The 20,731-nt window shown below is 40.3% G+C and overlaps 2 protein-coding genes across 3 annotated transcripts in view; one reads left to right on the forward strand and one right to left on the reverse strand.

Annotated features, from left to right (window-relative positions):
- The window catches only part of VEPH1 (ventricular zone expressed PH domain containing 1), a 209,713-nt gene that overhangs the window by 158,216 nt on the left and 30,766 nt on the right, over positions 1-20,731 (reverse strand). For both annotated transcript variants that reach the window (XM_065876610.1, XM_065876609.1), the window contains exon 3: positions 15,704-15,878. In XM_065876610.1, coding sequence (XP_065732682.1) covers positions 15,704-15,878 — 175 coding nt within the window. The remainder of the gene's footprint in view (positions 1-15,703; positions 15,879-20,731) is intronic.
- Positions 414-5,949, forward strand: PTX3 (pentraxin 3). Its single transcript, XM_065876535.1, has 3 exons — positions 414-665; positions 1,112-1,516; positions 4,726-5,949. Exons 1-3 carry the CDS (start codon positions 536-538, stop codon positions 5,337-5,339), a joined length of 1,149 nt encoding a protein of 382 aa, XP_065732607.1. The 5' UTR covers positions 414-535; the 3' UTR covers positions 5,340-5,949.

Here is a 20,731-nt window from a genome sequence, read left to right on the forward strand (position 1 = left end):
TAAAACTGTGTACAAAGAAAAGTGAAAAAAAGTTTTCTATACATAACGGTGGTGAAACAATGCGAGTGCACACAAAATGCTGAAATGATGCTCTTGCTTTCACACCTCTATGCCTGCTGAATTATTTCTCCCCCTAACACCCCTCCCCTCCCTCTCATCCTTCAGTGCTACCAATTCAAGTTACAACAGCTAATCCCCAGGGGGAGACAGTCCTAGCCCCGTCTCCCCACCTCTTTCCCCTCTGACCCTCTTCCAATTAATCTGACTGCAGTGTAAACCTTTGTGGTTTACTATTGTGCAACTCCCCACGTCTCCTTCGCCCTCCCCCCCACCCCTCCCCCCCCAATTCAGGGGAACTCCCGTGAACGCAGTGCCACTGGCATTACTCATTCATCCCCATTCAGACCTTCCCCAGCATTTATTAAGGGCTCTCAGCTCCTGCCTCTCACTCTCCTCCGCTCCTTCTCCACTCACTTGAGAGCCTCTTGTTTCGTCCCCTCCCGACGTCTGTGGGAAGAACTTTGTCTCTTCAGCAATGCATCTCCCCGTGATTCTGTTTTGTGCTCTCTGGTCTGCACTGTCGGCCGAGAACTCGGATGAATATGAGCTCATGTATGTGAATCTGGACAATGAAATAGACAATGGACTCCATCCCACTGAGGACCGTAAGTTCATTTTAACTGTTTCTCTGCTAATCCTAATTACATATCCACCTCTTTGGGTCTAAGTATTATACATATATTTTGTAGCCAATGAAATAAGCAAAAAAAATTAGTTTGTTTTGCAAAAGAGAAAAGCACGTTAGGAAAGGGAGAGTTTTCAAAAAGTTACTTCTGTCATTGATACATAATGGGTCGAACTGTATGAAATCGCCTATATTCTCGTTTTGAGCTCCATGAACGGCAATTTCATAGAGTTCAACTTCATATAAACTTGCATGGTTTCTGTCATACTCGAGATATTTACATGCTGGTTTTTTGCAGGTATCCTGAAAGGAAAGGGGGGTACTGGGGATGAGTACTTGGGACCACAGAGGGAGGTCGGCATTTTACAAGGCACACCCGAGGAGGGCCTGGGCGGGTCGGTAACGCGTGTGTGTCCCGTGCTCTAGCTACGCCGTGCGACTGCAGTCGGGAGAACTCCGAGTGGGACAAGCTCTTCATCATGCTGGAGAACTCTCAGATGCGGGAGGGCATGCTGCTGCAGGCCACCGACGACGTCCTCCGGGGTGAGCTGCAGAAGCTGCGGGCCGAGCTGGGCCGGCTGGCGGGCAACCTGGCGAGGCCGTGCGCGCCGGTGGCCCCCGCCGAGGCCAGGCTGGCCCGGGCGCTGGATGAGCTGCTGCAGGCGAGCCGCGAGGCGAGCCGCAGGCTGGCGCGCCTGGAGGAAGCCGGGGCGCTGCAGCCGCAGGAGGAGGCTGGGCGCGCCCTTGGCGCAGTGCTCGAGGAGCTGCGGCAGACGCAGGCCGACCTCCGCGCTGTGCAGCGCTGGGCGGCAGGACGCTGGCTGCCAGCAGGTGAGGACGCTGGGCCGGGCGGGGACCCCCACGCGGCTTCGTTCTCGGAGCGCGAGTTGCGGGAAGCAGAGTCAGCCAACCCTCTAGGAGAGGCTTTAGCGGGAGGAAACACACACACACACCCTTCTGTTTCTCCATGCATGGTCACAGAGCTCAGACACACCATACAAGGCGGGAAAATTGCTTTCAAAAGTAGTCTCCAGTCCCGAGGAATCCAGAGGATAGATGTGCACGTAATCATCACAGTCTTGAAATAGACGTCAAGGGGCCCCAGACTGACACCCGATCCGACCAGGCGTTACAGGAGCTCTATTGGCCGGTTATAACCGTGACCTCTCTCGGTGTCAGCTTCCCTCCGTTAGGGATTTCCACTTCGTCTAATTTTAGCCGGCTTCTCTCTTTAGGGGAGCTCTGGTTCCCCGCGCTATTTCAGGGCCCAGCCTAATTTTTAGGAAGGGTTTCCAATCCCTGGGCTGGCCCCTCCCCCCTGCCAGTTCCAAACAAAAGACTTGAGGCTGAATCTGATCTCCCAAGGGGTCCCCCCAGCCCTAGGGTCTGTGAAATGAGCGCCAGAGTGAGGTCCAGGGTGTGAGGTTTGGAATAAACCAGAGGCTGAGGGATCCAAAGAGAGACAGTAAGATGTAGGAGCGAACTGGTATCCAGGTGGCACCCCAGGGATGTGGAGGATCAGGGTGAAACAGGAGAGGGTGAGTTCAAACCAGATGCAACCTGTCGAAATCCCATGTAATACTAAATGAATTTTCAAACACATGTGGGCTCGAAATAATACATTTGAAAGACAGTTCAAGGAAATAAAGAGTAGATTTGGAGCCAAGTAACACTCCTTTGTAAATCAAAATTTCTAAGAAATGGTGATGTAACAATTGTGGGTTACATTAGAAAATCTGTGTCCTATGTAAGAAAATATGACTTACACTTTTCCTGAGCATCTTATGAACAGAAAACAATTACAAAAAGCACCATCCTTTCTTTATGTCCAATAAAGCAACTCTTATTGGATGGGGTAGGAGAAGAATCATGCATGTGTGAGAGCATGTTGCATTTAAAATTGCAGAAACCATACCAGAATATGAGTCTTTCCTAAATAACTGAGGACTATCAGTGCAGAACATATTTTTTTAAATATTAAGTAGGGCTTCAGAGGGGGGAAAAATCATAAAATCAAATATACAATAGATCCTCAATGTAAGTGACAAGGAGACAAATTATAACTCTTTAGCTGTTTTAATGGATGAAATTTGTCTTTTGCAAACCATGTAAAATCATTGTACATATCACATATCAGGAAAACTGAAGAATTATGCTGTTTCACTTCCACCTCTGCATACTAGTTAGAGCAGAAGAGGGATGTATTTCTGAATTCAAAAATGTTAATTTCTTATTATAATACATCCTCTACTAATACTTTACCCACATGCTTTGATTTCTCCTCTCTTGGTTTCCTGCCAGCTTGGCTCCTAAGGGATTCCTAATCATTCTGTTGTCAGCCTCTTAAGAACCTGGTTTTAATTCTGTTTGGTCTTTGATAATATAATCAGAAAAACCTATTAGTTAAAAGCCATTTCATGAGAGAGTTTCTGACATTTTAAAGACATATCAAGAGCCTCAATCACTGGCCCCCAAAAGAAGCCACAAAAAAACTTGTCAACATGCAGTTCTACTCCATGAACTCACATAACCAGTGCAGCCAACAGGGGAAGCTGGGTCTCTGAGAAGCAATCAAGGAAGGCTTTGGAATGCAATCCTAACTGCCTGGGCTTATTTAAACAGGAAATCAGTTCATGAGATTGTAGTTGGCACCCTCTCTGAACACTACTGAAACATTACAGAGAGTATGTCAAATGCCCATGCATATGGTGATCTTTTGTTCCATGATCTTTGATTGATTTAAATAACATAGCTAGGAAAGCATGTACCTACCAATTTCATCTGAAAAAAGAATCAACACCTCATTAAAAATTAATTTTTAAAAATCTTCAGAAATTCAAATTATTCAGTGAAAAAGTTAATACCAAAGTATGACAGGACCAATTTTGTGCTTTAGTATGATAGTTATTTTTCTAGGATTTTCTGAACCTCATTATCTTCTCTATTTCTAAAGGATAAGGTCCATCTGCTTAATTTTTTCAGGATGGAGCCTAGCCTTCAGCCACTTGTAGGCAGTTAGCTTAGTTTACCACACTTTGCATGGATATTTGGTTCCTGTAAGTTCTATTCACTAGTTAGTCTTTAAAAGCTCTGAGAGTTTGCTTTTTAAAGCTATCTTACGGTAAATCTTCTTTAGGTTGTTATAAACTGCATACCTAGCCCTACTTTAGATTTTAAAAAATTCTTTCTTTATATGGTCTTTTATGCATATATGAGGTTAGCACAAGGCAGAGCTCACTTGTTAAAGGCTTTAGCACATTATTTCCTAGAGACACCTAAAAGGTCTTCACTTCAGCATCTGCGGCTCCCTGACTGGCCATGTGACCTGGAGATGGACAGAGATGGGAATTTACTAAGCTCCCAACCCCCAAGTTTGAAAGTCTCCTTCTAAGTGCGGATTAGCAGAAATATATACTCTATCCGACCCCTTGGAAGAATTCACTCTTCCTTAAAGGTTTTCTGTTACGGCTTACATAGCATTTATAAGCATGTGGACAGAGTAAGAATTTTTAAGCATATCTTTGGTCCACAGAGCTCTTCTCGACTGCTACATGCTTGTTCTTTACAGACTTGCAGAATATTACAAGGAGAATGGAAGAGCCCTTGACAGATAACTATAAAGCCTGGAGAGATTGTGGGGCTCATCAAAAGCAACACAGCTTACTAGTAGTAAAACAAACTGAATTCCAGCTCTTTTAGCCAAATCCAGGGGTTCTTCTACCACTAAGAGGCAATGCAGTGTGCTGGTTAAGGGTGTGGCTCCTGCTGCCAGAGTGCCCAGTTCAAACCCAATTTTACCATTTCTCTGTGTGCCTTCTTTTCCATTTACATGCTTCTGAATGAGACAGTTGATTTTCCTTATTCCTGTTTTCTTTCCTTTATAGAGATTTTATACTTGGGCCCCTCAAGTCATAACATATTGCTGCATACAGTTTTTAACCGTAGTCATGAAAAGGCCCATCCTAAAATGCCTAACTGCCAGAATCATTTCGGAATGAATTTGTATTTTCTTTCATATTCTTACTCCCTTGCTACTCTAGGTTGTGAAACAGCGATTTTATTCCCCATGCGTTCCAAGAAGATTTTTGCAAGTGTGCATCCAGCAACACCAATGAAACTTGAGGCTTTCAGTGCCTGCATTTGGGTCAAAGCCACAGATGTGTTAAACAAAACTGTCCTGTTTTCCTATGGCACAAAGAGGAATCCATATGAGATCCAGCTGTACCTCAGCTATCAGTCCATCGTGCTTGTGGTGGGTGGAGAGGAAAACAGACTGGTCACCGATACTGTGATTTCCCTGGGAACGTGGACCCATCTGTGCAGCACCTGGAATTCAGAGAAAGGGCACGTGGCCTTGTGGGTAAATGGTGACCTGGTGGCCGCCACTGTAGACATGGCCACGGGTCACGTTGTTCCCGAGGGAGGAATCCTGCAGGTTGGCCAAGAAAAGAATGGCTGCTGTGTGGGTGGTGGCTTTGATGAGACATTAGCCTTTTCTGGCAGACTCACGGGCTTCAACATCTGGGATCATGTTCTCAGCAATGAAGACATAAGAAAGACCGGAGGAGCAGAGTCCTGTCACATCCGGGGCAATGTGGTTGGGTGGGCAGTCACGGAGATTCAGCCCCACGGAGGAGCGCAGTACGTTTCTTAAGTGTGGTGAAACTCTACTTAAAGCCAAAGAAAGAAACTCACATTTTAAGCATATGCCACTTGGGAAGGTCTAAAAACCTGAATGCATTATTAAGAACACTTGAGACAAATGAAGGAGAGAGTTGAGATCAATCTTTATTTATCTTGGCAAAATACTGAATAAATAGTCGAAGGGGAGACATTGGAGAAGGCTTTTGGGGATATTGTTACTAGACTTTATGCCATGTGCTTTCAGATTAATGCTGTGTCTTTGTCAGATAAACTCTCAAATAATGAAAAAAGACTGTATGGTTGAACAGAAGGACAATTGTTTTACTTTTCTTTGGCTAATTTTGTTTTGGCCAGAGATGAATTTTACATTGGAAGAATAATAAAATAACATTTGTTGTCCACTGTTCATTGTTATTGGTACATACCTTATTATGAAAAAATGATGATAGAACATATTTATACTACCATGTGACTTAACAAATACAAATGTAGTGTGTGTTATAATCAAATGTCATTTTTTGAGGAGATAGTTATATAAGTTATATTGTAAAATGGTTTTGTATTAATTTTATTGAGACTATTTTTGTAAATCTCTACTGTAAATAAAATATTTTATAAAAATGAGTCCATGTCATCTAATTATAAATTTAAAATGTTTGGGAGCAAATCCACACTTTTTTAAAATCTAAAGCAGGCAATTAGTTTTCAGATACTAATCTGTTATGTAAATAGTAATAGTTACTATCGTTAGAAACAAACTATAGAGTTGTTTTAAGCATTGGCTTCCTATAAATCATAGGCAAGAAATATGATCTTGGCTAAGTCAATTCATCTCTCTGGGTTTTAGTTTCCTCAACTGAGAAATCAAGGAATTGAAGAAATAATGATTCCTTCCAATTTGATGATGCTATGAGCATATACAACTTTCTGTCCCATGTATACAGGGGAAAAAATATGAATTATATTCAGAGTTCCTCAGATTCACATGAGATGGTTTAGGACTGTTATTGGGGAGATCTAAAAATCTGGAAAAGAAACAATGAATTCTGCCCTTAATACACATCCCATTCTCTTACGCATAAAGGAGAGAACAGTCAAGTCCCTTCAACCTGTAGATGGGGAGATAACTCTCTACCACACTAATGTTCTCTTCCTGTAGAGGCGACGCAAGCACGGGCTGACAGAAGAACCACAAAGCCACATCTGACCATCAGTAGGAAATGTGGTAGAACCACAGTGATGATGTGTCCGCCTAAAGGTAGGACCTGAACAACCACAGGTCATCTCCTGTTCATGAGGTGTGGAGAAGGGAGCCAGGAGTAATTATCAAACCACATTTTGTAACTAACTAGCCTGGTCCTTAGACAAGTTATTTAACTCCTCTGGAACTTCTCAGTAAAAGGAGGGGGTTAAACTCTTAGTGTCCAGTGAAATTCTATAAATCTAGGAATCTTTGAAGATATACTCATTGTATCAATACAGCTTCACCCTACTCGTGAGACCCACAAAGCCAGGGTGAAATGTCTCAAAGAAAATCCTTCCCAGTTTTGAGGTCACAGGTCAGTCTCAGACACTCGGAGATTACATAATTCAAGGTTACAGTGGCCATATGCGAGTCCCTGTTTAGCCACTGTCTATGACTCTGAATGCTGAGCTGAAGGAGGAAATACTTGACCGAACCTTCAGCAGAGAGTTAGGCATGCTTTCAATTCCTTTTCACATTTCAGCATGAATTACATCTGTTCAAGAGACCCAAGATGATGCTGGCCAAGAGATATGCAAATTCATATGCTGATAGAGTTAAATGTAAGGGAACTTTTAATTTTTAACAGGAATTACATGTTGAAGGCAGAGAAGAAACAAACTGAAAAAAAGAAAGTAACCCTTGAGTTACTAAAGTAGAAATTACCTCTGCTACAGCAGTAAATCTGGATAAGTGTTCTAGGGACTTCTAATTGTTCCCTGATATCTATTTTCCCTCTTTTCCTAAATAACAGAATTCTGGTTTTAATGGTATGTATGGCCACTCGGAGTAAAGTCTCTATTTTCCAGCATCAATTGCAGCTAGATGTGGCCAAATGACTATGTTCTGGCTGATGGTGAAATAACGAATGTGATTCCCTTTCCCTTCCTCCTTCTGACTGATGGGAATATGGTAATCACAGCTGGAATTTCAGCAACCATCTTAGATCAAGAGATTTAGCATAACAATATAGAATAAGCTTGGGCCTTTAATATTATGAAGCTGTCTTGCCAGCCCTAGGCTGCCTGCTCCTGCACTTCTTTTACACAACAACAAAAAAAAAATACACCTTTATCTTTTCTTCAATCCACTATTGGTTGACCACTTAATCTAATCCTGATCCCGCAGAGCAATTTTTCTTTTTAATAAAAAAGACCAAGCACTTTATTCCCTCAAAATACTCAGACTATATGTACAAAATACACTTTACAGTCTCAGGAAGCTGGCTATCTGACTCTTTTCTTTACACTAATAGCATTTAATGAGTTTTAGAATACACAGTGTCAGCAAAAGGAGGAAGTAAGAAATGTGTAAAATAGTAATAAAATAATCTAAAGAGAAATATCAGCGTGCTGGCTTAGTCTAGCACATTGGCAAAGAGTTTCACTCACCAGGATGGTTACTGAGGGCATCATCATATTATAGCACAGTAAAAGAACTGTGCAAGATGGCTCAAGTTATTCAGAGGAAAAAATAACAATTATAACTAATATATAATACATTACATGTACAAAATATAAAATATTATGTATGTGTGCTAGAGTGACAAACTGTCCTGGTTTGCCTAGGACCAACCCAGCTTTAGTACTGATAGTCCCCTGTTCCAGGAAATCCTTCAGTCCTAGGCAAACTGACACTTTGTCACTCTAGTACCTACATATGTATGTAAGTAGAGCAACTTTTTTGCAGAGAGAGTACCTGAACAAGATAGAGTTGATATATTTTCCTTGTCTATTGCAATGTGAGTTGGCTTTTAATTAAGTATTAATTCCTTTAAAAAAATCCAGAACAGTTGACTATTAAGTATATATTATAGAATATTAGAGCTAGGTTATTTGCAATTACTCAACTAACTTCACTTTAATAAACAGATTTGAAAACAAAGAAGAAACTATAATTGATTTTTATTTCATCTCTTCTTAAATTTTATATTAGAAAGCTCTTCTTTGAGAAGCTTACTAAGGCCAAATGTTTCCAGAACTGTATTTTAGCCACTAAGAAATAGCACTCAAAGACTTCCGTGGTGGCACAGTGGTTAAGAATCCACCTGTCAATGCAGGGGACATGGGTTTGAGCCCTGGTCCGGGAAGATCCCACATGCCGCGGAGCAACTAAGCCCATGCGCCACAACTTCTGAAGCCCGGGTGCCACAACTACTGAAGCCCGCGCCTAGAGCCCGTGCTCCGCAACAAGAGAAGCCACTGCAATGAGAAGCCCGCGCACCGCAATGAGAAGCCCGCGCACCGCAACGAAGAGTAGCCCCCACTTGACGCAACTAGAGAAAGCGCACATGCAGCAATGAAGACCCACCACAGCCAAAAATAAAAAGAGGGAGGGAGGGAGGGAGGGAGGGAGGGAGGGAGGGAGGAAGGAAGGAAGGAAGGAAGGAAGGAAGGAAGGAAGGAAGGAAGGAAGGAAGGAAGGAAGGAAGGAAGGGAGGGAGGGCACTCAAAAAGTTAAAAATCTTGGTCAAAGTAATTGTATGTGTTCACTTATATATTCCTGGATTCAGTGAACTTGAAAACTCAGATTGCTGACCCTTGCATTCGGTTTTATAAATCTGGAGTATAGAAGAAAGCTTGCTGGGCTTGGGGTCAAAAACACAACATTCAAATCCTAGTACCATTACCCACTAACTATAAAATGTCAGGCCTGCTAACTAATCTTTATGAATCTCAAATTAGCCAAAAAACTGGGGATAACAGGACTTACCTACCTTGCTGAAGGGGCATTATGAAAATGATACAACAAGAGATAATGTATCTAAAAATGCTTTATAAACCCTAAAATAATTTTTGAAATGAAATAGTTATCATAAAAATGTTTTTCAAGTTGTTCCCAGTGGATTAAATAAAAAATAAGCAAACAAAAATACAAACAAATAAATATAAAGATTCCCTTCCATCGTGGGTAAGTTATTCTCAGAGTTCGGCCCACGGATGCTTATAACTGTGCAGGCCTTATTCTACTTCACAGCAACATCTGCTGGTGAAGTCAGGAAGGTGCAAACTCTGGCGTGCATCAGATCCAAGACTTGGTTAACGATTCAGAAGAGATTCTTTTCTGATTTAAGATGTGTCTCTATTTCTTGTTGCACATTTGTATTGACTTCTATAACATTATATTTAATATTTCCCTATATCTATTAATATTCATGTTGAATATTCTTAATGAGATTACTTTGGCAGCCTGTTTTCTAGAATATTTGATTAGTAAATTCTTTCTCAACAACCTGTAATATGGTGAACTTAAAACCTTTTCCTTGAAGAATAACTGTATCATGAATTTTTAATGGTTAAGTATCTCCCCAGAAATTACAAAACTATACAAATGGATGTGATTCTGCCTTTAATATTTTAATATGGACTTGGTATAAAGCAGACACTCAGTGATGACAATAACGATGATAATGATTATGATGATGGTGATAAAAAGAAGAATCATGGTAACTGCTGATGAACTGTGGGCCTGGCACTGTGCAAAGTATAGCTGCTTTATCTATTTAAGCCTCACATCCACACTATTTGGTACGTATTATCACTGCCACAATAAACGGGAGGTCAATTTTCTATCTCAATTTCTCTGAGACAGCTCACCAATCAGTGGTTTGAACTTTGTCTCACATTGAGAAAGAAATGAGGTGAATTTATCATAATTAACTAGACAGTCTTTTCTAGGCCACTGCCAGGAAGTCAGAAAGGAATCTGGACTCTTGCTGAGACAAGATTACATTTCTTTCCAAAGACTTTCTACTTAAGTTTCAAATCATTTGAGGTCATCTTGTGATTTGTGCCAGAGGACCGTGTAAAAGGCATATTGACAGAGAGGAATATTTCCTTATTATGATCACTGATTCAGAAATGCAGATGAAAGGACGTCACTGTTTTTAGTTTTGATAGTAGTGGTGTGCATTGCATCAGAGTTCCAAATAAAAATTTGGAAAGGATTTCCCCATAGGCTCTCAAATAATCCCTTACAGTTGGTGATACCCTCATTTTAGGGATCACCAATAATATTGTCAACTTCCTAGGTGAAAGATATGCTAACTCATGCTGCACTAAACATTGGTTGTGCTTTTATATTCCAGTACTGGACAGGTTTAGCAAAGCATTTTCACATAGCAAAGAACAAATTTGAAGAATTATTCAGGACCACTGAAAAACATATCTCCCACTCTGAAAAGGTTCTGATGTTACAAAATATTAAATTGCCCTGATATGATTTAAGCAGAAATCAAATTAATTACCCAAGGGACATCCCTGTCTTATCTTTTTAATTCAATGAGAAAGCATTCAACATTTCCTCATTAAGTATGAGGTAGATGTAGGTTTTTGCAGATATCCTTTATTAGATTAAGGATGTTCCCTCTATTGCTAGTTTGCTGGGAGGTTTTTTTTTTAAATCATGAACAGACTTTGAATTTTACAAAAGGAAAGGATATATATATATATCTTAGTTATATACATATATATATATTATATCCTCTTAATGTTTCAGGAAGTTCTCCAAAATTCCTAGGTTGCATTCTTTATTTTTTTTCATGAATGGACACAGAATTTTATGAGATGCTTTTACTGATCAAATGACTCTTTTCCCTTTTAGCCTTTTACTGTGGAGAATTACATCTTGAATATTGTCATCTTTGAATTCCTGGGATAACTTTTATAAAAAGAGGATAACAATAGTTCCTCCCTCATAAGCTATTAGGAGAATTATATGAGTTAAAAGACTAGTACCTGGTACAGAGCAAGAACTCAACGAATGTTAACTATTATATTCTTTATGCATTGCTAGAATCACTTTGCTAAAACTTTTGTGATTTGTGCATCTCTGTTTATAATTAGGATGGGTCTATATTTTCCTTTCTTATATTGTCCTTTGGTATTGATATCATGGCTATACCAGCCTTATATAATTAGCTGGAGAATGTACTTTTTTTTTTTAAATTACCACATTAATTTATTGTCAACACAGCTAAGTGCAGGCAGGCATATATAATAACATGTGTAAACTACCAAGCAAGCAGAATAAAAGGGAAACTGTACTGTGATTCACCTGCAAGGTGCTGTGCACGTACTCATTAAAGCAGTATTTTAGGTTCTGTTTTGTAGTTTCATTAATATTGTTATACAAAAATCTGTGCCCATACATTTCCATAATGCTTTGTTTTTTCATCTTTATTGGAGTATAACTGCTTTACAATGATGTGTTAGTTTCTGCTTTATAACAAGGTGAATCAGTTATACATATATATAGCATATATACAGTTATATATATATATAGCATATATACATATATATATAGCATATATACAGTTATACATATATATACCCCCATATCTCCTCCCTCTTGCATCTCCCTTCCACCCTATCTTCTTTTTTAATTATATGAAAAAGTTTAGATAAGACTGTAATTACTCCTTGCATATTTGTTCTAATTTGCATATAATACTAAATGTGACAGCCTTTTTTTTTTTTTTTTTTTTGGTGGGTTGATTTAAAAATACTGACAGAATTGTCTTATTAGATATAGGGACATTCAGGTTCTCTATCTCCTTAGCGTTCAAGTATTAATACAAATCAAGACAACATTCTGCTCGTGCCTTTAATCCTTTCTCCAGAAAGAAGGACTTTCAGAATTTCCTTCTCACTGGGAGAATTCAAAGAACACAAAACAGACAAATGGAGTCTAAGCAATTTGAATAAATGAATTCATATTTACATTTAATGTAAAAGTAAATAGTATTACTCATATACAATCATTAATAATGGGAAGTAGTAAAACACTGGCTTGGAACTAGCCTTCAGGGATAAATATTTAAAACCCCATTTGACATTCTCTCATGATTGATTTAAGCTTAAAGGACGCATTTGGTTTGGAATTAGGGATAGACATGTATACAACACAACTGAAGAAATATGATCAATGGAATAACACCAACCAAGGGTAAGGGGTTAGTTGCCAGTGGTACACCACAAGGCTTGCCTGGCCCCATTGGGTCTACCTTTTCATTACCGTTTTAAAATGAAGATAGAGTGATTCTGTTCATAAAATTTACAGATGACAAGAACCTTGGAAGAACTGGAGATATATTGAAATGGAGGATCATTATCAGTGAGATCTTGGCATGCCAAAGAAGTGAACTGAATCTCTTAAGAAGTATGAAGGGATAAAAGTAAATATTTACATAAGGCTACTTTTTGGTACCCAGTATTAATTTACAACACTGTTGGCTACAGTCCTGGATTTTCAGGTTATCTACTCCTCATCCATATGGTTCTGTGAGTTTACTATCAGCTCCTGCTCTGAGGGTGGCTCATGACCCTAGTCCGGCCAGTTGAAGTACTGTATCTCCCGGCAGCAATGATGGATTGGTTCAGAAATGGGCATGTGGTCAAACAGGGACAATAAGACTGGATATGGAGTTTCTTTTTCTTAACTGGTATTCATGATGATGTGAGCTCATGTGAGCTCTCATGATGAGAGAGGCCCATTACATGAAACATGAAAGTGAAACCAATCCACAGGAAGCAGAACCGAGTAATGACTTTTTGGGACCACATTTGAGTCCTGAATCAATCCATATGGGAAATCTGATACATTCATGCATTTTTCAGTCATGTGTGCCAGTAAGGAGTTCCTCCTCCTTCTTCTCCTTCTCTTCCTCTTCTTCATCATCATCATCAAGCTACTTATACCTGGGTTTCTGTTACTTAAGCTATAACTAATTGGTAAAATGGGATAATAATAGGACTTCTGTTATGGAATTCTTGTGGGGATTAAATGATTTAACCAGTATAAAATGCTTAGTACAGCATTTGGCATAAAGAGAGCATGAAATAAATTCTAGCCATTGTAGTTATTACTGTTATTATAATTATTATTGTTATCACTGAATGGATGACAATTTTGTGGGGATTCAAGCACTGCCTGGGTAACTGAGCTGAATCAACCTAAGATTCTACAATTTTACAATTCTAGTCTAATAAAAAAACAGATCAAATCAAATAACTCTAACACTTTAGCATTTTCTGCAGAAGTAGAAAAATGGGAGAATAAGGATTAGGATAATATAAATCAAAGAGGAAAATCGAAAGGGGAGAAAACTACATGTAAAGAAAAAAGAAATCCCAATGATGCCTCCTAAGGCTGTTTTGCAGGGGATATATGACAAAGATTTGCAGAGCAGGAAACTTACTACTCAGAGACACAAAGATCCCTTCCGTTTTGCAACTCAGAGTTTGATAGGCTTATGTGAGTGATTGCAGACTTTTACAGACACATCAGTCCTAAAAATCTGACCCTGAAATATTTAGTCCCAACCTTTTATAGGTTAAATTTTCATTTATTTTATGATGATTTTCATAGTGCCAGATCAAATAAACGAAATCATTTATTTTAAATACTAGCAGTTAATTCAGAAAGCGTATTTTGCGTTTCAAAAGATTTCTTTGTCATTGAAAGTGCATTTCAAAAAAACAAAACAAAACAAATACATGAGTTAAGTTCTTGGCAGGTGCAAAGAGACAATTCCATTTTTTCCCCTCATAAATCAGTTACTTGCAAGTCTAACTATCATGGATTTAAAATGTGTGGCATGTGTGTTTGTAATTTCTATAAAATCTGTACCAAATATGTAGTCAAGGTGGTGAAAAAAGCATAATTGCTTTCCTGGACTTCTAGCAAATTTAGATCATGCATAAAGAGAAATTAGCAGTTCAGTCCTGTAGCCAAACCCCACTGTCATGGCTGGGGTTCAGACAAACTGGGCATCTGGCAGACCACTGGGGTGGCTGGTCAGATGTCCAGGGTTGAGGGCGGGTACTAAGAGCTCTTCTTGGGAATGTCTGGTATTGTGAATAAAATCTTGGTCCTTGGTGGGCTGTAGGAATTTTGAGAACTGGTGGACTAATTTGTTACTAGCCTGACTCTTGGGTGGATAGTTGAGCCCGGGGAAGAAAGAGAGAGTTTCAGATAAAATGGAACAACATATTCTACTGTGAACTCAGTACCATACTTTGACACTGGGAGCCAAGCAACCTTGCTCTGGCTGTCTACCAAAGTCTAACACGAAGGGGAAAGACAGGTTCTCTTCCCCATCCTACCACAGTGGACTGAGGACTGGTGGCTTCTGAAACTTCAGGGGTAACAGCACAAAGGGACAGAGGCTGCCATCCCGGGCAGGACAGTGTGGGGCAAGTCCATTCCTGGGGCCTCCATGGTAGCAGTCCACAGAGTTTGCTGGGCTCAGGGTGGTAGAGATGGGCATCACCACACTATGCTGTGGCAAGAAGAGAATACTGGGGCCTTTCAGAAATACTTGGTCTGGGAGCACTTTCCAGAGGGCTGATGCTCCATTTGAGTATGTGGGCCTGTGGCAGTCAAATGTGGGCCAAGATACTCATGGACCTCAGACATTTATATTAATGAGGGCTGGGGATATTTGGGTACCTATCAAATAATACCATATATTGCTCTTTGATCCCAAACCCAAAACAAACAAACAAAAAAAAGATTTCTGATAGATCTAAAACCAAAGGAAAACAATACAAGAAAAGAGAATATTCTGACTGCACTAACCTGATCTCTTTCATACAAATATGAAAACATTAACAGAGATGTCCTCATTTGATACTTTATGGTAGTATTTAACACAATTATAAATCAGTCCCAAATCGTGTTCACATTTAAGAGGTCTTTACACATTCTCTGGTGTATTTTATCTAGCATTTTGTGCTTTTGGAAAACAAAGGATGAAGAGCTTTTCCATCTGCCACCGACAGCAGTGGGACACATTCCACTTAGTACAGACAGGTTCTGCACAGTTGGTAGTTGGACAAGATTACCAGAAGCACGGAAAACACAGTTCTCCAAATGAGACATGAAGAGTTGAAAGGAAGCGTGCGACTCATCTAATGAGTCCAAAGAATTCATCTGCCTGGTGAAGAGACCCTGACTCAGCCAGCTCAAGTAACCTTATCCATGTTCCCCAGCCACCTAGTGGCAAAGCAGAGAATCTAACGTACCTCTCAATACTCAAAGTCTTACTTTCCACAAACCATAACTGCTTCATGAAAATACTTTAAAATGATTGTTAAAACACGTCCCCAAGCTCAGCCGTTGCACCATACCTTGGAGTATGCTCTTTACTATAACCTCTGTGTGATCGGCCAGGAGGTCTGCCTTGGTAATTGCAGCCAGGGACAGGTAGTTGGACATATTCCTGCACAGTTCCTTGTTGCCTCTGTGGAGGAATTTCACTGCAATGGGGATGGCTAATGCCATCACAGGGGGCCGGTTGTAATTCTGAGGAAATATAAGAAATCAACAAATAATAAGTGGTTCATTCTTTATTCATTTATTCATTCATCTGAAAAATATTTATTGAGCTAAGCTCTCAGAGTGCAGCTGTGAAAACACAGGGCCCACCTTATTTTCCTTGTATTTGGGAACTCTGGGAACCCTTGTTCTTGTTAGGGAGACTTCGAGGCAAACTGGCGTTTAATAGCATAGGCTAATGAGGGCCATGATAAGGAATGTGCAGGGGGATAAGGGAGCAAAAAAGGAGCGCTTAATCCAGTCTGAAGGGGGTGTCAAGGAAGACTTCCTGGAGGAGGTGATGTCTTCCCTGAGACCTGGTGGATGAAGAGGAAATGGCTGGGAGATAGCTAGGAAAGGAGTGGACAAAAGGAAAAGCGTGTGTGAAAGCAGAAAGGTGAGAGAACTTGTGCATCTGAGGAACTGTAAATAGTTCAGTATGGATGATGTGGGGTACACATGGGAAAACTGGGGTAGGAGATGAGAGAGGGGACTGGAGAGGTAAACAGGCTTAATTATGAAAGGTCTGGCACCATGCTAAGGAGTTTGGAATTGATCTTTAGGGTGATCAGGAGTCACTGATGAGAGGAATAACTTAGATTTATACTTGAGAAAAAAAACCCTACGGAATGTTGAATCAGTTGCTTCCTGACTGTATGTTAAAAACTAAAGTTTCGACTGAGATTCGGAAGGAAAAAGATGAATGAACGTAAGGCTAAAAAACTAAAGGAATTCTGGATCCTGAAATAATTCTCTTTTTGATGTACTTTGTGACTGAACATCAATATCCTTACATACACAATAGTGCCATCAGCATTCAATTACCTAATTAGGGGATACTATTTGGAAAATACAAATTGTTTTCTTACAAATGAATGATATGTCTTCCCTACCATTAACCATTCTAACCATCAACCCCACCCCTTAGGCTAACTATAAAGCAAAAGTTGCACAGTGCACAATTTGTTCAACTTTACATTACTACCTTAGAAATAAAAAGTGGTTGTTTTTCTCTGACTGTTCATGTGAAAAATGCTTCTATCTTTCTACCCATAGATTATCCCCTCTAATACCTCCCACAATTCTAGGTTTACAGCAGGTCTTCAATAAACATTTGTCAAGTTGAATAACTAATGAAGAAAATACAAATCTATAGTGATAGTTATGATTGGGAACCCAATGTGGTGGGAAGAAGGAAGGGCAGGTGATGGGGTTGGGAAAGGGCCTGCTCGCTCCCACCTTCTTGCTTGGGTCACCAACTGCCAGCAATGGCTTCCAGTGCCATCCATTTTCAGGGCTAGTTGATTGGGCAGGTGAGTTGTTACACACTCCTTAGCAAATAGGACTTCCACGGCCACCTCCCAGGTACTTCTAATGAAGGCACTTACACCCTTAGCTTCATGGGCCATCAAATGACTCAGACGTTGACCAACCAGAGAATCACATTTCCAAATGATAAGTTCAGGGATGGGCAAGTTACCCAATTATAATGGAGGAGCCATTCAAGGGCTCTGTGAAAGAGACTCTCTCTCTTCTGTTGTATTCAAAATGCTGAGAATGGAAGATCAAGAGCAGCTGTCATTTTGTGACCTCAGTAGGAGAGAATATGTATGAGATTCAAGGCAACATGGATCTATCTGAGACAAGTTAAGAGAAACCTGGTGGCATCATTTGAGCCCCATGTGTTAGGCTGTGCCTGAGGCCAGTTCTATCCTTAAAATTTTCTAAGTGAGCCAATTAAGTCTCTTATGCTTAGACTTCTTTTCTTCCCAGTCCCTAGAAACAAAAATAGACCTGATAAATCCATAATCCATTCCTGTAGTTCCACCCATTTTTCAGATTCAAGGATCAGTCTGACTCCTGAGCAGAGAAAATAGGTATTCAACAACCTAAGTTGATGTCTCACCATGAAGTCAGCCATGATGAAAGCTCTGACCCTATTCCTTGGTGACAAATCATGTGTTTATGTATCAGTTCCACTCAGTAAGTCTCTGTCTTATACTTCTTAGAGTTCCTAACACCATCTAACTATCAGAACCAGGACTGCAGCCAGACTTCTCTCAGATCGGGCTTTATCTAGAGTGTCTCCCCTCCTGGAATTTAACTGTGCCTGATTAGACTGGGCCATTATTGGAGTGATGAGCTGTCAGGCATCCCTGGGAGGCTGGCTGCTCCCCACCCTTCAGCATTAGAAGTCTGCCTGTGTACTTGGCCAGGCCTTACAGAACTGTTTGCATCCACTGAGGGAAACTCACACCGAGGGATTTCCAAAAGGCTGGTGCACGATCAGGTATGCCAATTTACTCTCTCACAGAGACAGTCTTTTCAGGTCAGACCCTTTCACACCATTAGGAAATCAGGAGCCAGATTACTAACCAGAATGTTCACTCATGGGCACAAGAGCAGATCAGAGCAAAGGAATATCTTGAGGGCTATTTCATCTAGGCCATGGTGAAACCTAACGGTCCTGCCCTACAGCCAATCCCCATGTCTGGTGATTGAAACTTTCCTCTCCATCAGATTAAGTCTCTACCCACCCTTCACCCCCCCCAGACAGTGCTGAGGAAATGTGTCAAAATAATGACCCCATACTGAGCAGCCTCTTTTTGTTGACATGCACTTCAGACATGTGGTGTTTAGGAAGCCCGAATGATTTGTCGATTTTCTCTGTTATAATCTTATTCTATGCCCGCTCCCTTAAGGTTACATTTAAGTTATACCCCAATTTGAACAGAGTATTTCCCAAACGCTTCCGTCTCATCTATCAATTTTCTTGGGTTGCCCCAATCTCTCCATAGTGTGTAGATTTTTGCTAGTTTATCTTTTACATGACATATCTTTGTCCCTGTCATGGCTGCCAAAGCTGTAGTTTTGAGAGTGGAACACAATCACACAATTCTTCTTAGAGCTTTCCAACAAAGAATATCATGCCCCAGTTACTTTATCTTTTCTGTCTTTAGCCAAAACAACTTGCAGCTAGAGAAGTATACGCCTTCCATTGGAGGAAAATGTCTCTGAGCATATTTACCTGTAACGTTTTGAGAAACCACGATGGTGGCACTGGAAGTACAACTCAAGTGTTTCCTACTAATTGTGAACACTGACAGGCATAGTAAGAGATCAGTGAAAATCATATTAACAGCTAAGGTTTAAACTAATGTTTTTAAACCTTGGGAATGAGCTAACGTTTGCCAGCAACAATGAAAGAACAGGCTGTCTTAACCAATTTGGTCATATTTTTTTTACAACAATTCTAGATGTCTTAGGGAAAAATAGTGGGCAGCTATTGAAGTCTCTGAAGTGTGGTTCCAAGTGAAAATTATTAAAAAAATTTTTAATGTATAATATCATTATTAAAAAACAAAACAAAACAAAACTTTAACACACTCAATTTTTCTGTTTTCCTCCCACATATGTCATCTGGAAATCTCTCAAATGAGAAGAGAAGTGAAACATTAAGCAAAGAGCAAATAGTTCATATAAACACCAAGGAATTGCCACCAAAGGCTCTCAATCTCTAAACAGCATCTAGACAGTTCCTAGTGTTTCACGAGACCATGGGCACTAGTGACAGCAACAGGATATGAGTGAGGGGTTGGTAGGCCAAGGTGAGGCTGGGCAAACATGGGTCCTATGGACCTCCTTCCAATGGCTGAGCTTTGCTCTCACGTGAAGCAAAAGGATTTGCTAATGCAGTAGATCTCAGGCCCCTGAAATTATTTTATCCCTGTGATTATTTGGATCCCAAGAATGCTAATGGTATACATGCAGACAAAGCCCCTGTGATTGCTCGTACAAATAAACCACTTTAACAGCAACTGTTAATGCCAGAGCTTACGCTACATCTTGCCCCTCCATGCAGATGTGAGCATGACGGCATGTGTATCTTCTTACGCACAATTCAATACTCAGCACTCAGGGAACAATTCAGTGAAGTACAAGGTAGCAATAAAGACTTGCTCATGGGGACGGTTATATCCAGCAGTAGACACAAAACAAGAGGGCTTTGTTCTACAGATGCCAAGAATTCTATTTCTTGACTAGATTAGCACCAATTTGAGCTGCTGGTGGAGATTTTCCTTTGGAAAATGCACTTTGGGAAGGTTTCCCAGTGTTTTATAATTGAAAAGAATAAAGCTAAGTAAAAGAGATAGATATCTGAGGTGATAGCAACTAAAAAGCTCTTTGGTCTCAGGCCTTGAATTCAACTAAGAGCCGTAAAAGAGTAATCTCAAGAAATATTAAATGCCATATATTAAAATGGTTATTTTATTGTTTTTCATCCTCATCGTGGATCAGATAATCAAATTTTGGATTTATATATAAAATGTTTGGTTCTTAGCAGCATGGCTATATATAAAATCTAAATGGCATCCACTTAAGTTTTCCCAGTGTATTTTCTGACAGGCAATAAGGGAGTGGGTCTCAGGAACCTGGGGGGTAGGGGGGTGTCCCCATCTCCTCCCATTTCATGCCCCTGTCTTATGCAGCATTAAGTGAGGAAATGGTACTGGGGCCCACTCTGGGGTGAAGCACGGCTAGTACAAAAGCCAGAGGGCAGTCAGGTCTCCTGAGCTACTCATGTGTTCATTTGTCCATTGATTAATTCATTCAGTAAATATTATCTTGAGCACCTACTATGTGCCATTCACTGTTCTAGGTGATGGGACCATATCAGTGAATAAAACTAAGCTTCTATTTTGGCTAGGGGGAGACAGGCAATGAACGATGGCTAAAATAAATAATTAAATGACAAAGTGTTGATGCTATTTTCGAGCTTCCTGCAGATGATGATAATGATGACAATACCAACCAGAGCTAATCCTCATAGAGCACTTCCT

Source organism: Phocoena phocoena, chromosome 4, assembly GCF_963924675.1.
Source record: "Phocoena phocoena chromosome 4, mPhoPho1.1, whole genome shotgun sequence".
Taxonomy (NCBI): Eukaryota; Metazoa; Chordata; class Mammalia; order Artiodactyla; family Phocoenidae; genus Phocoena; species Phocoena phocoena.

Coding starts and splice junctions, on each gene's coding strand:
- PTX3 (XM_065876535.1), top strand. CDS start 536: ATGCATCTCCCCGTGATTCTGTTTTGTGCTCTCTGGTCTGCACTGTCG. Junction 666..1,111: donor ACTCCATCCCACTGAGGACC/GTAAGTTCATTT, acceptor CCCGTGCTCTAG/CTACGCCGTGCGACTGCAGT. Junction 1,517..4,725: donor AGGACGCTGGCTGCCAGCAG/GTGAGGACGCTG, acceptor TTGCTACTCTAG/GTTGTGAAACAGCGATTTTA.